The 15462-nt window shown below is 40.5% G+C and overlaps 1 protein-coding gene across 1 annotated transcript; it reads right to left on the bottom strand.

Annotated features, from left to right (window-relative positions):
• Positions 1-1182: 1182 nt before the first annotated feature.
• Positions 1183-8822, bottom strand: gmpr (guanosine monophosphate reductase). The gene is made up of 9 exons (XM_040021368.1): positions 8394-8822; positions 5481-5600; positions 5181-5264; positions 4802-4975; positions 4635-4716; positions 3421-3527; positions 2872-2914; positions 2320-2479; positions 1183-1953 (listed from the first exon to the last, which is right to left on the bottom strand). Exons 1-9 carry the CDS (start codon positions 8478-8480, stop codon positions 1773-1775), a joined length of 1038 nt encoding a protein of 345 aa, XP_039877302.1. The 5' UTR covers positions 8481-8822; the 3' UTR covers positions 1183-1772.
• Positions 8823-15462: the final 6640 nt, after the last annotated feature.

The following is a 15462-nucleotide window of genomic DNA, read 5'->3' as shown; positions in this document are numbered from 1 at the left end:
GTGTGGGCTTAGCTAACTATTACAGTTTGGTCCTATTTGGACACTGACATTGTGTCTCTGTACAATCACAGTGGATTATAAATTGAATAAAAAAGATGTGATTGAATTGCAAACGTTCGGCTTTAACTCAAAGGGCTTCACAAAGGTTTTGCATTAACTGTTTAGGAATTACAGCCACATTTAAAACATAGTCATATAATCCCAAGGCTTGAACGTAATTGGACGACTGGCAGGGAAGCATTTTTTGAACCTGTTGAGGCCTGTTCCCCCATTATTTCATGACAAATTAAGCAGCTAAAACTCTGGAATTGATTCAATCTGTTGACCTTGTATTTGGTAGCTGTTCACTGGAACTCTGAATAGGAAGTGCAAAGACATGTGAGGGAGTCTATCTGGAAAAAATAATAAATGAACCTGTCAGAGGCTTCTTGATTGATTTAAAATCCACTGTGGTGGTGTACACAAGCAAAATTATAAACACTTAAGGACCTAAATATACATTAGAAACAAGTTTTCAAGGACCCAACATGTGACCAGCAGCACAAAAGAAACGACTGTTTCATTCCACCTTCAGTTGTAGTACTCTCCTCCTGATCTTATAGCAGCTACTCCATGCAGCTTTGTTTTCACAGGAAGTGGCAACACGGGCAACAAAGAAATATTAGAAATATGTGAGCAGTAAGTGATGAAAGAAGTTTCGTTGTAATGCAACATGAATCTAAATGGTCTTAACTCCAAGCCAGACATCTTGGTAGTTGGTTTACCACTTCTTCTTTTTTTTGTTGTTGAAACTTTTAAATCAGAAAAAGAAACCGAAATCTCAAAAGCTTCTAGTTACACAGTTTATTGTCCAGAAAGAGGAATTATGTTAATCATTCACTGATTAATGACTTCCATTTTCTGTCTTGACTGCAATAAACAATGTAATACTGTTAGTTATCACAGTATGCATTACATAGTGTAGGTTTTCATTTCCTGCGTTTAATTTCATCCTTACGTTACTTTACAATGCAGTAAAAGGCACAAATCTCTAGACTTGCATGATTTAAAATGAGGGACACATTTTTAAGTAAATATACCAAATACTTGAAATGCACAAACTGTGAAGACTTCATTCTCATTATGAAAGCGTCCCAACTCAGTTGAAACTGAAAGACCAACACCACTGAGGAAACCAGCACGAGGTTCTCCATGCAGTTTATTGCAACACAATTTCTGCCTTGACAATTAAAGGCCGGAGTCTCTTAATCTCGCATATCAACTTGCACATTCATTTTAGGATACACTTCAGCAAAATCATTGATCTTACCACTAATACCAACACGTTCCTGCTGAGTGTGTTTTACAAATCTCATATTCTTGCTTGCTCTTGATATGTTGTTAATGTTGAAATATCCTCCAGTAACAACTTTATATACAAGTTTCTGAAAAATCTCTACTGTAGTAGTTTCACTGCCGTTTCCCAAAACTGAAAGGTAGCAGGTGAAGCGTATTTGCACATTCCCATTCAAAAACAATGTCTGCATAAATTACAACAGTACTTTATTGGTTTCTGCAAGCATAGAAACACACTCACTGTGAGATTAAAGAGAGTAGAGTGTTGTTATCCATCTGGGTAATTCAAGTCAAATTTTTGAGTTGGTTTAATTGCAGCCTGAAGGAGTTGAAAGCTTTCGGACAGCAGATATCCTGAGAGAAACAGGTGCGTGGTGAAGTGAGGTGTAGGTCTGTATGTGGTCCTGCTGCTACTGGGAGAAAGTAGTACCACCCCCTTAAGTGAACATATAGCTAGACTGCTGTGTGACACGGATAAAGGTGGTTCTGCGGCTCAGCTCTTTGAGTTTGGCGGCACCCACATAGGTGCAGGTGGAGCGCAGTCCCCCCAGCACATCCCGGATGGTATTTTCCACATCTCCTTTGTAGGGAACCTCGACCGTCCTCCCCTCTGATGCCCTGGGAGCCAAGGAAAGAGGTGAGAAGGTGGACTTTAGAAACTTTTCTTTGGTAAAATATCTGCTCATCTATTCTAGTACAAGACCAGAGCATGAAAGTTTAAAATGGGCTCATCTTTTTTTTTAAAAAGGCAACTTTTGGAGTTCTAGAATTCTTTTGTCTGCGTTATGAATCATAAAAGTATGAAATGGATTCAATAAGAAAAAAAATGTTGCGAACACCTGAGTCATTAAAGTGTGTTTATAATAATACACTGTTACTATAAGCAATAAAAAAAAAAAAAAGGAATTCCCATAGCAACACAGATGAAGCCAAAATGAATGACTCACAGGTGTTGCTGCGAGTCTCAGGGTATCACTATCTCACCTATACTCGGCAACTCCCCCAGTGTATTTCTTCATGGCTGTGTCGGAGCTCATGCCGTAAAATAGTTTGTACTTCTTGCCATTTTTCTCAATGACCTCCCCGGAGCACTGGTCGTGGCCTGCGAGCATTCCTCCCATCATTACAAAGTCAGCACCGGCACCTGAGGAGCAGAGGCACAGCCAGAGTAGGCACAGAGGTAAGATGTATAGAACAACACAGCAAGTTTGAAGAGACAAACACAGCGCACTGTTGACCACAGCATTCCCGTAGCCATGCAGTGTGAAGAATGGGGAAGCACACGAAGCTGAAGTCAGGGAATTTGGACAAGGGCATGAAGTCATGGAGATTATATCGTAAAAGACTAAAAAAAACAGTATAATCATAATTGTATGCGACGCCATTATGTAAATGTTTTTACCTCAAGATATGTTTTTTGTAGATTACAGCAGGTAAACTGTATATACATACAAAAGTAAGCTGGGAAATAGATTTGCCACTACTTCACTGTAATTTAACTGGGACATTTCTTACAGCGTGGGGTTGGTTACTCACCAAAGGCCTTAGCTACATCTCCAGGGCAACTGCAGCCACCATCCTTAACAGAAGTTAAACACATGTCAGTTTACTGGTTCACATTAGGTCAGAGAAGCAGGTTTAATGTTTAATTTTAGGACTAAACTGCTCCCCCTATTGGCTGGAAACCTTCAGTAACATGCATGAACAAATCTAGTGATGCATAATTGCACATGTTTTTTGGTTTTTGCACATGTTTACAGTGTGTTACACCTGGTGAACTGATGAGAAAAAAACTGGTCTTTCAAGCAATAAATGCTCTTCTGTTGCTCACTGTTTGCCACCCTGTCCTCCAAGTACAACACAATTTAAAATGGAAATCTCTTTGATGCATTTTCAGTATCTACATGAAAACCACATCATTGCACTCTGCTCTGTATCATTTTCATTTCAGCCTCTTGCATATTTGCAGCATATTCTGCAGACAGCTTTCCTACTGTTGCAGAAATTGCCAATATTTACTTTGATTACTGTTTGACTTCATTATTTTTATTTAAAAAAATATATTATATTATATTGTGGACTTACAGAGATAATGTGACCTTTGAGTCCATGAGCTGAGTCTGCACACTCTATAACAGCACTGAGCTGTGGGTAACCCACTCCTGTCTTGATCCTTGTTGTGCACACAGAACCTGCAACAGTCAGAGCACACATTAGAGAACCACATCTTTATCTCTCTCTCCGTCTGTGCTGATTGCTGCTGTTGTAACTACAGGAACCTGCCGTCTTTTTTAATCTGTTCAAGTCAGGTGACTACTCAGGTGCATGATTGGCTTTTAGTCCAATCATGCACCTGACTTTTTAAGGAGTGTTTTTGTTTGTTACATCATGTGACACTGACCTGTGAACCATAAAAGCACAATAAAGGCACCCATGTCAAGTGCTGTGTCTGCACATAAAATTGTATCTTAAGGCACATTTTTACTAGCAGGCTGTCACAAAAAACGCACCATTTTTGGTAACAACACATTTTGACAAGCATAAATAAGGAGTTTTGCACCATCAAGGTGATTCGCAAGGAGTTAATAGCTAAAAATTTGCCAAATGTTGGCATGGTGTGCAGTGCAAAAAACAAACAAACACAACAGTAGTGCCATTTTTACACACAGCGTCTTGGTTTGGGGCTGTGTTTCAGCCACTGCCGTTGGGAATCTCCAAAATTGATGGAATTTTCTTTAGTATTCAGCTGCTTAGTAATGATTGTGATTCAAAGGCGCACCTGTTAGAAAACAAGCAGCTTCAGCTTATTATTTTTGCCATTTTTATATTCGCTCTATGAAACTCAGTGCTATCTGTGTTAGGAAAAAAAAAAAACAGCTTCTTTCATTTTTATGTCGTGTTGTTGTTGGACTGAGTTTGCAAGTAAACCCAGGAAGGACAGATAAGTCTGAGGCTGGGAATGGGAATCCTGATTAAACAAACAAACCGTGCAATACCATCTGGAAAGTATCCGATTGGCGACGGCTTAATTTGTCAGCATGACAATGATCCCAAACATTAGTCTGCTGTAATCGTACCAGTAAAACCACATTTTTCATGTCTCCACAGCAACGTTAGAGTGGCTACATTAGTCATGCAATGAGTCAGTAACTTAATGGCGTGTAACATGACCGCTATACTTGGTTTAAAACGCTGTACGTCTCTGTCTTATGTCTCATCTGTGTTTGCATGCCTCACTGCTGGTCTCTGTGTTTGAGGACCGTGCAGCTTTGTGTTAAGAGACCTTTGTACCCACTCACCTGGCCCGATGCCCACTTTGATGATGTCAGCCCCAGACAGGATGAGTTCCTCCACCATCTCTCCCGTTACCACGTTGCCAGCCTGCAAAACCAGCACACAGTCTTAAATATCCCATAATCCACCAGGAGACAAACTGCCAGCCAACGTGAGGCACTGTCTTTCCTACCATGATGGTGTGTTTGGGGAACTTTTCTCTGACTTTCTTGACAAACTCCACAAAGTACTCAGAGTAGCCATTGGCCACGTCCAGGCAAATGTACTTGAGGGCAGGGACGGCTTCCAGGATGGCACACAGCTTCTCCAGATCTGCACTGCCGCTCCCTGAGCTAGCAGCTACGTGCTATGGGAATGAAAATGTGTTTTATTTAGATTTTCTAGTTTCTTATGAGAGACAACCTACATGTAAAAAGTCTTAAGAGCTTAAAAGAAGGCAAGTGGACTTCTCTAAGTTCCAGTTCCTTCTTTTCCAGCTCTTAAGGCGATGACCTGGATGACTGAGAATCCACACACACAGACTACGTTAAAGCAAAGACTGGAAGTCTTACCTCTAAGCACTCTGGGTGACTAGCAGCAAAGTTTTTCCAGTCTTCTACAGAGTAGTGTTTATGAATGGCTGTGAAGAGGGTGTGCTAAAGAAAGAAGCAGTCAGACAGAAAGGAAGACAGGAAGAAAATGAGAGATTCAGAAATGCCTTAGATACTCTGGGCCACTGACATTCTCTCTATCATCCATCATTGTCCTTCAACTTGAACAGAAGTAACCTGCTGATGAATCCACAACCATACAAAATAAAACAAATGTATTTTTAATTTATTTATTTTTTTATAACTATTTTCTTCACTCACTTTACTGAGAACTTGTGCCATCTCAAATGTTCCTGTGGTGTCCATGTTGGCTGCAATGATGGGGATACCTGTGTAGGTCTGCTTAGAGTTGCGGAATGTAAAGGTCCTCTGAAGATCCACCTGAGGACGGAAGGAATTTTTTAAAATTTATTAGTATTTTTTTATCCTTGTCATTTTTCTTGGAAATATGAGAAGGCTAATACTCGTCTCCTGAGTGTGCATGGGTGCACTGAATCATTTAGATCAGCGGTCCCCAACCCCCGGGCCTCGGACCGGTACCGGTCCGTGAGTCGTTTGGTACCGGGCCGCGAGAGTAGAGGCTGAGGTGTGAAATGTTTGGTTTTCAGGGTTTTTATCGGTTTTCAGCATTATTTTGTTATCATTTTTGTTGTAAGCTCGGTTTTCCTGGGTCTTTTCACGTGTGTTATGAATAAATCTTCTTTTTTTCGGTACTGGTACTAGTTTTATTTTGTTGTATTTATCCGCGACACCTTAAAGGCCGGTCCTTGAAAATAATGTCGGGCATAAACCGGTCCGTGGCGCAAAAAAGGTTGGGGACCGCTGATTTAGATCTAATGGACAGCTTCTAATGGATATGCCTGTGCTCAGCTGAGCTCAATGTGACACACAAGCTGCACCATTTTCAGGAAAGTGTTTGAGTCACTTGCGGAAATTATTTCTTTCAAATTAAATCATCAAAATAAACCTTTTTTCCACTTAACGATCTAAACGCTGAACTTTGTTACTACTCAAGAATCTTCTCCCAGAACCATCGTTCAACAGTCTTGGTGGCTTTACTGCTGTAGCATTACTTGGTCTGGTATAGCTTACTAATGTTAGCTAATGTAAGCAATCTAAATGTGTTTACTGAGGCTAATATTATTGGCTGATAATAGTTATTTATAGTTATTTGCCGATCTTTCAGTATCTGCATTTAACGGCCAATAATAAAAATTTTAAAAACTAAAGAAGAGACATCAGAAACACCCTTCACCATGGTGTGAGTGATATTGCATAGTTTGTCCACCAGAGGGCACTCTGAAACTTCTCACTTGTAAATAACTGTGATAGCCTTTTTCCACTAGTACTTACACGACTCATCTCAGTTTTGGATGTTTTTCCATTGCAATCGAGTTCCACCTTATGTGTGTGGGGTTGTTACACAGTCCTGTGACATAATTTGAACACAACACAACAGTGGAGGACGTTAAGGCGATGGTATACCTGCTGTTCCGTGCATGGCTTCTAGTCAGACTCAGCGACCACATTGTTGTTTTTTGTGTAGCCATTTCTCTTCCCTGGCACAGATTCTACCACCTAATGGAAAACCCTAAAAACCGAGTCTAGTTGAACCATGCCGAGTAGCTACCAGTGGAAAAGGGCTATAAATGCCAACAACAACAACAACAAAAAAATTAGGCTCAACAAATGCCAAAATATCAGAATATTGGGGGTTTTAATCACCAACTATCAGTATTAATCTGAAACATGTTTTATCATTCTCTAACATGTAGAAAATGTAGAAATGTGTCTAACTGGTAAATTTTCAAACTAGAAAAAAAGAAGGTAAAGATGGTCGGCATAGTGGGACAAAAAAGTGGGACATAACGGTGAGTTGCCTTGCCAACAGTTAAAAACAAGTTTTCTAAATGGCTCCCTCTTAGTGCTGAATGCTTTTGTTGACTAGAACCAAGACATTTATCATGCAAAGCTACTTAAGCTACAGACTTACTGTACGCAATGCACCATAACTTTTAATGTGGGCATATAATGAGGTCATACCTCATAATAGTGAGAGGAAGGAAAGAGGTGGAAGACATGGACGAGGGAGATAAAGTCTATATTGATTCGCTCCAGCACATCAGCAGATGCTGCACACTGACTCAGGACTTTCAGTTTACTTCCTTTCTATTCACCATTAATAATGAGAAAGTAATGATGCTGGTGTAGCTCACCAGGTTGAGCAGGAGACCCATGCGCAGCAAGGCTATTGCAGGGCCATTCGCTGTGTGTCTTCCCCCTGCTGTCTTTCTCTTCCCGTCTACTCTCAATCTCTCCTGTCATAATAAAGACTAACCCCCGCCAACAACACCATCAAGCTGAAAATAAACCACATCACTGCAAAATATGTACTTAAAATAAATAATGACAAAATCATCCAGTGGTCTCAGTCACGGCCCGCTGCCCACATTACGATCTGAAATATCAAAATAACCAAACCGCATTCATCAGGTGCCACACGTGTGTCTGAGACCTGAATCGATGTGATTAAAGCTGCTGTTATACTGATATCTCTGTGGCATGTGGAATGTGCTCTGGTTGGCTGCAACACGCTCCGTCCTATTTTTAAACAACTTTTCTGAGAAGTCTCCTGTGTCTCATGTTGCTTGCTCCCTCAGAGGGCTCAAACTCTTTGCTTTAGATCTAGTGCCACCACAAGTATGGTGATGTTGGACACAATGTGGCCTGCTTAGTCTGCTTTAGATAATAATGACAGGTAACTAGATCAAGGCCAAACTGATCAAAATGTTCTTTTATGCCTGTGTCCAGCCTGTTTCCTGTCACCTTTAAGGTCACTCCGCTGTTACACTGTTTCAGCCCAGCACAGAGGCAGTGTACACCTGATAGCTCAACATTAAACAAGACAAAGAGGCATTTTACTCCTTCAACGAGGTATCTTTGTTGATTTAGGAGTAAATGTAAAGTATTTTTCGCATTTGATCAGAACTAGACAGCTCCAGGACGCCACCCTCATCAATCTGCCCTCATGTACAAACAGTTAACACGATATTGCGGCACAATGCGCAGGAGAATACACCTGTCTAACCCAAAGAGCTGTTCTGATGGTTGATTACACTGTACCTGTAATGCGTGAGTTATGCGTAATGAGCAGACGTAATTAACAGGACCGACCTCTGAGCGGCTCTTCAGGCTGCTCCTCTTGGGTCTGAAAAGGACATCCTTAAAGTCCAGCTTGAGGTCTGCGTCCACTCGAGGCATCTTGAATGCCCCCAGAAATGATGACCAGGACGATGATGGTGAGTATGCAGACGTAGCTCCCCCGAGGAAGACTGCAGCAGCTGTGGTGGTCGCTGGTCCCAAGCCCCAACCACCAAACCCGAGTCTCAAGGAGGCCAGCGTTTTTATAGCAAAGCGGGACCCAGCCCAGTCCTGGCCCCCATGTCTTTATTTGGGCCTGGACTCTCTCTCTCCCCCCTCTTTCTGTCTTTTTTCTCGCTCCAGCCTCGCGTGCCTCCCCCCTTCGCCGCTCTTCAGCTGAATGGCAGGAGCAGCAGTGGCTGAGCTGGCAAGCAGGTCCGGGCTGTCCCATCTGCAGACGCACACACACACACACACACACACACACACACACTCACAGACACACACACACACACACACATGGCAGCACTGCAGTGGCTCGCGTGCTGCAGTGCTAAAGAGCACACCTGGTGTCCAGCTGGGGCATTGCTCCCTTTGCTGTCGATGGGCAAGACAGCGTGAGGACAAGCTAACAAACAAAAGCTAAAACTAAAAACTAAATCAGTCACGTAGATTCATATGCACACATGTGCGGTAGTGTGCAAAAGTCTTGAGCCACCTCTTATTTCTTTATATTTTGCTTTCAAGGAGCCAGACTTTCTTGTTGTCAAGTTGTCTTCAGCAATAGCTACCAAGGCCTTTCTGAAGGTGTTTCTGTGAACATTTGGCCAGTGCTTGTACGTGAACATTTCCAGAGGAATATTTTTTTTTTGTTAACCCTATATGAATTATTTAAGCCTGTGTTGTGACTAGCCAAAAACAACAACAACAACAACTCGACAGGTTAGCAAAGAACCAGTTTTAAATCTTTCTATCTTTAGACACTTTGGTACTTGCAGCCTGTCACAAAACACATCGTTTATTCTTTTAATTGAATCTAGAAAAGATGCTAAAGCTAACACAATCAGACAGGCATTACACGGAGTTGTAGCAACAACAAGGGGATTCTTAGAGAGCTATTAGCTGAAAACTCAGCATGGTTTGAATTGTGTCCTTACAAATTTGAGCAAACTGGATAAGAAAATAAGGGAATAAGTGGACCCACCCAGTGTTGCCAACTCCTCAGTAAGGAAAATCGCTATTGGCTGTCCTTTTTTTTTTTTTTTTTTGCTATTGGCTGTCCTAAAAGTCGCTAAAAGTCATTAAATGACGTCATCGCCTAATTTGCATAATTGGTCATGCTAATATAACTGTAACCTACGTTGTTGGAGAGAGAAATAACATCATGGAAGAGACATAAAGTGAGTAAAGAACGTTCTAAATGCATTTAGAATTTATTTATAACTACAAATTAAATTTATTTTAGCAATTATTGTTTTTTTTTAATGTCACAATTCCAACCCTGCTCCTTTATCCGGGCTTGGACCGGCAAAAGTGACTCGAAATAGGCACTCTGGTGGAGTTACTGTGTGTGTGTGTGTATAAGTAGTTTTAAACCTCGTGATCCACAAAACAGCATAACAGTAAAAGAAGAACTGACTGCGTTACAGTCAGTGCGAGAGCAGCGGCTTCGCTCATGCGCGATTCATTTGCAGTTCAGACGCACAGGTGTGAACATCTTCTGCCCTGATAGAAGCTGGGGGGGACTATTCTCCGCCCGTGAGCGCTTTGGAACGGGTGAGGGGCCCACGGCAGCACCCGCTGTTTGTTGAGAGTAAAAGCGATACCCGCTTTCACTTCAAAAAGTCGTCATAAATAAGTCTCCAATAACACCAGAAAAAGTCGCCAGATTTGTCGCTAGTCGCTTTTTAGAAAAAAAAAGTCGCTAAGGGGGTCTGAAAACTCGCTAAATATAGCGACAAAGTCGCTAAGTTGGCAACACTGGACCCACCCCCCCCCTCAAAAAAAAAAAAAAAAGAAAGAAAGAAAGAAAAGAAAAAGGAAGGCAATTACAGTACATGAGGAGACTAGGAAAATGTTACAAAGATCTTACAACCAAGAGAGAGGGGCAAGAGACACAAAACATCAAGGAGCTGACTCAGAGGAACGCAGGGGAAGAAGCGCTGACAGACTAGCAACAACGTTTCTGTGTTTGACTAGAAATTTCTAATTACACCTAAACCATTTTGTCTCATAAAAATAAATCATCTTTCATAAGCAACACGCTAAAAATGTATTATAATGATTTCTTACCCTGCAACCTTACACTCTGAATCAATTACATTTATTATATTTATGTTATTAATGATATTTATTATTATTAGTCAGTGTATTCATACTAAACCCAGTAGCATCTTTTAAATAGCAGCTGAAAAAATAAAGAGCCCCGTTACAGTTTCCGGTCAAACCAGCAGATGTCAGCAGAGTTTCAGAAAACAGATACTATATGAACGTCAGAAGAGGCGCGTCAACACAACACTTGTTTAAGTTTTTCCTGGGAACAGGATGTCCCTTCCTGATGTTCACATGCAGAGGCATTCTTCTATCATCTCTCAGCTTTTATTTATTTTGTGATAATACCAGTGCAAAATATATAATTGAATTGTAATTGTTTTTAGTGATGCATTAGTAAAAATATCTCTTCATATCGCAGCTGATAAAGGTGAGGTTAATTTTAACTACGGTATAACTCTATTAAAAAAAAAAAAAGATTAGGTACACCCGATCAGCCGAGTGTTAATGCAAATTTCTAATCAGCCAATCACATGGCAGCAACTCAGTGCATTTAGGTCAAATTGAGCATTGAAATGGGTGAGAAAGTGACTTTGAATGTGACGCGGTTGGTGGTGCCAGACAGGCTGGTCTGAGTATTTTACAGAGTGGTCTGAAAAAGAGAAAATATCCACTGAGTGATTTAAATGCCTTGTTGACCTCAGAGGTCAGAGCAGAATTCAGACTGCTTCTAACTGAGAGGAACAACTGCAGAAGAGCATCTTTGAATGCAGAGCAGATGGGCATCCGCAGCACAAGACCACATCGGGGGTCACTCGTGTCAGCTAAGAGCAGAAATGTGAGCCAGCAGTTTGTACATGCTCACCAAAATTGGAGAAATGTTGCTTGCTTTGATGAGCCTCGATTTCAGTTCATGTAGAGGGTAGGGTCAGAATTTGATGTAAACAACATGAAAGCACAGATTCATCCTTCCTTGTGTCAAGGGTTCAGGCTGCTGGTGATGCAGAGGTGTGGGAATATTTTCTTTGGGCCCCTTAATACCAACTGAGCATTGTTTAAACAAAGTCTCCTGGAGTATTGTTGCTGACCACGTCCATCCCATCACAGTGTACCCATCGTCATACAGCTGCTTCCAGCATAATAAGACACCATGTCGCAGAGTTCAAATCATCTCAAACTGGTTCCTGGAACACGACAACTGTACTCAAATAACCTCCACAGTCAGCACATCTCAACAACAGAGATTCATATCATGAATGTTCAGCCAGCATATCTGCAGCAACTGTGTGATGCTATCATGGCAATATGGCTCAAAATCTCCAGGGATGTTTCTAGCACCCTGTTAAATCTATGTTACAAAGGAGGTCTAACCAGGTACTAGCAAGGTGTATCTAATAAAGTTTTCTAATATACATACATAATGTACACTCACTGGAGTGTACATTATGTATGAAAACTATATTGTATGTAAGATTTTAAGTATTTTGTGCAGATGATTTGAGTCTGGAAAATAGTTAAATAGAAGTAATAATAAGAATATAATTAAAAAGTAATAATAATAATAATAAGTAATAAGCTTCTATTAATAATAGAAGTAAGAGTAGCTGATACAACAATTTCATGCAATAAGATTAGCAAAAATACTACCGACAGAAACTGGTATATGGAACAAAAACATTTGAACTACTGAAACAAATGCTTCAGTACTTTAGTGCTTAGTTGCTTGAGAGTTAAAATCATATAACATATAATAGTATGTTAGAGTATTATATGTTATTAATGTTATATCAGTGTTATTAATAGTATGTATGCAGCATGTTGTTGCTGCAGGTCGTGGAGCTTAGAAAGAGACTGAGTCATGCGATACCATCGTTTTTAAATCTAGAGCACAGGGTTGTGTAGGATCAAGGAGTCAGACCTTTTTCACAGATCCAGTCTCATATTACTCAGCCTAATGCAGAGATAAAGTCTCATCAGCACTGTTAGCTCCAGAGTAACGTTAATGCATGAAACAGGTTTTGGAGGGCTGTGAAGAGATGCTTCTTTGAAAGATATTATAATGGATCTCTAAATAATAAAATGTTACATTGGTGTAAAGAGCATGTTTGCAAATATGTTTAGAAATGTCACTGTTTAAGGTTAAAGTTTAAATATTTGTATATTGTTTTTATAAATGTATGTGAGGTCTGTTTATTTTCTCAGATTCGCTTGATTAATATTTCCTTAGGAGAAAATATTATTTAAAGGGGAAACAAATATTCTTTTGACCCTGGGCCTGATATACTGATAAACAACTGAGCATAAGCATAGAGCACTCAAGTGTGTGTTAGCAGAATGCTACACCTCTCAGGGGTGGCCTTCCCAGCAAATTCATCCAGACATAGCACAGCCAGGTGGTGCTATGTTCAGAAAAACTGCAAAACACCTGATAGCTACATCTAACTGTGAAGGCCTTTGATGAACTGAAGCAACATTGTGGAGTGTAGAAGAGTGGATCAAAATTCCTCCACAATAATGTGACAGACTGATCATGTGATAAAGACAACTCCCTCGCTGAAACAGATCAAGTCCAGTGGACTTGTTCCCCACCCTTCTTACTACTTTCAGTATTTCTGAAAGCAGTAAGAAGGGGGAGTCACCTTCATTAGACAGCAAAGTAAAAAGAAAGAAAAGCAGGGAAGGGAAGTCTGGTGAACCATGTGAAGGAAAAAGATAAATGACTGAGTCAGTCAGTGTCTTTGGTCAGTTTTTTGTTTGTTTGTTTGCATTAAACTTTTAAATGTCGCAACATGAATACATGTTAAACAATTCAGTGTCTGACAGAGACAGGAGAGAGGAATCACACAGACCTCCTGAGTCAGCGGAGAGAGGAATAGCCCAGCGGATGGAGCCCCAGAATATTCAGGAAAGAGAGACACAGCAGGTATCCCTGAAGATAGAACTGCAGATCAAAACAATTCAGAATGACCTGATTGTGCTTGAGAAAAAGCAAGAGTTTCTCCTTGAGCAGAACAGCAACATTGTTGCTCTGCTGTCCAAGTTTAAAAGTGAGAGAAAAAGAAAAAGACAAAGAACACAAATCTCAAGAAATGTTTGGAAAATCTTCCGTGCCAAACGGAAGAAATGCAGCATTTAATAATGAAATGAAGTAAAAGTAGAAGAAATCCTACTGACCCTGAGTGACTTGAGACTCCTGTCTCTGAACCACCTTCTGACGAGGTTCAGGACGTGGTTCAGCTGGGCCTTCTCAAAGATGTTCAACTGAAGTGAATTTCCCGGCTGTTCTCTGTGGGATTATGTTTATGATCTACTTGAACCCTACTACAATTTCAGACGTGGACCTGTTATCTTTCAAAGAACAGGAATGATGTTGCCAAGAAAATGACTTCAGACTAGCCAGAGCCTCACATGAACATTTTGACTGTGTTGATATGAATAAAGGGACAGACATGTCTCAGTCTAGAGAACTAGTCCAAATAAGTCTGGTGTGGCTGAGACAGCCAGGCCAAGTTTGTTTCCTTCTGTTTCTGGTCCTGTGGAGTAGGCCTGCTATAACTCATTTTTCAGTGAGTGACTTGGGATCAAGTAATGGACCTATAGATGCTGTTTCCATGGACATTTGTGCTACGGATGTTTTTTGTGTGGCTGAACCACACTGTAAACCCGGATTAGTTCAGTTTACTAAAGATTCGCATGGAAACTCTTCTATGGTTTGACAAAAATAAGAGGAACAGAGGAAAAATCTATATTACTGTCAAACTGGTTCAAAGAATAGTGAACTGTTAATAAGCTGTACTTTATCGAAGTGTAATCCTTATTTATGTAAAGATACAAAGGTTTCTTAGTTTTTTCATATGTATGTGGAGTCTGTTTATTTTCTCAGATTCACTTGTCTAGTTTGCCATTAGAAGAGAATTATAATCAAAAGGGAAACAAATATTCTATTTACCCTGGGTCTGATATACTGATGAACAACTGAGCATCAGCATGGAGCACTCAGGTACATCTTAACAGAATGCTCCACCTCTCAGGGGTGGATTTCCTAGCAAATTCACCACAACGCCAGATGGTGCTATGTTCAGAAACACCCGATGGCTACATCTCAAACTCTACAGGCCTCAGTTAGCATGTTAATTGTTAACATTAACTCCCTCGCTGAAACAGATCACGTCCACTGAACTTGTTCCCCACCCTTCTTACTACTTTCAGTCTCTCTTTGTCATTCTTGCTTATGTGACAAAGGCTTCTGACTCTCAGGCTCAGTAGCCACCGATCACACATACTAACATACCAACTTTAGAATTTTCCACAATTTCTAAATAGTTTTTTTTACCCTCCGCTCACGTCTCAGAACATTTCATTAATCAGTGGATCAGCATTAATATGTACTGGAAACTTTTTTCTTCAAATGAGCAACACTGATACATCGATTAATCACACTTGACAGAGTTGTGAAGGTATTTTAAGAACCCTACATATTCTTTAACTGCAGTTTTAGATACGCAGCAAGAAGTTTTTATATAGGATTTCATGTGACATAATGACCTGATTCTCTTTGTTGGAAGCAGGCTCCGCACACAAGAAAGGTCCATGAAGAATAGGCCCCGCCCACAAAGAATGGGCTCTCAGCACTTTACAATTTTTCATATGACAGTTAGAAATGTGTTTATTTTAAACTTATTTTAAATGTCTATAATTCATCCCGTTGTACTTACCCTAAAACCATTTTAACCACTGACACCAAAGCTCTTCTCTGTGGTCGAAAACCTTTATTTTCCACGCTCTCTTCACTCCCATCAGCCTCTATCACATTTATTTGCTACACAAACCC

The sequence above is a fragment of the Simochromis diagramma genome, unplaced genomic scaffold (assembly GCF_900408965.1).
Source record: "Simochromis diagramma unplaced genomic scaffold, fSimDia1.1 OVJJ01000753.1, whole genome shotgun sequence".
NCBI lineage: Eukaryota > Metazoa > Chordata > Actinopteri > Cichliformes > Cichlidae > Simochromis > Simochromis diagramma.
The sequence above is the reverse complement of the archived record's forward strand: the minus strand, read 5'-3'. Positions and strand labels throughout refer to the sequence as shown.

Bases quoted from the DNA above. Each gene is read 5' to 3' on its own strand.
- gmpr (XM_040021368.1), bottom strand. From the start codon at position 8,480: ATGCCTCGAGTGGACGCAGACCTCAAGCTGGACTTTAAGGATGTCCTT. The intron at 4,976-5,180 runs GTAAGACTTCCA...TCATTCCCATAG, and splicing joins GTCACCCAGAGTGCTTAGAG to CACGTAGCTGCTAGCTCAGG. The intron at 2,480-2,871 runs GTGAGTAACCAA...TCTGCTCCTCAG, and splicing joins AGATGTAGCTAAGGCCTTTG to GTGCCGGTGCTGACTTTGTA.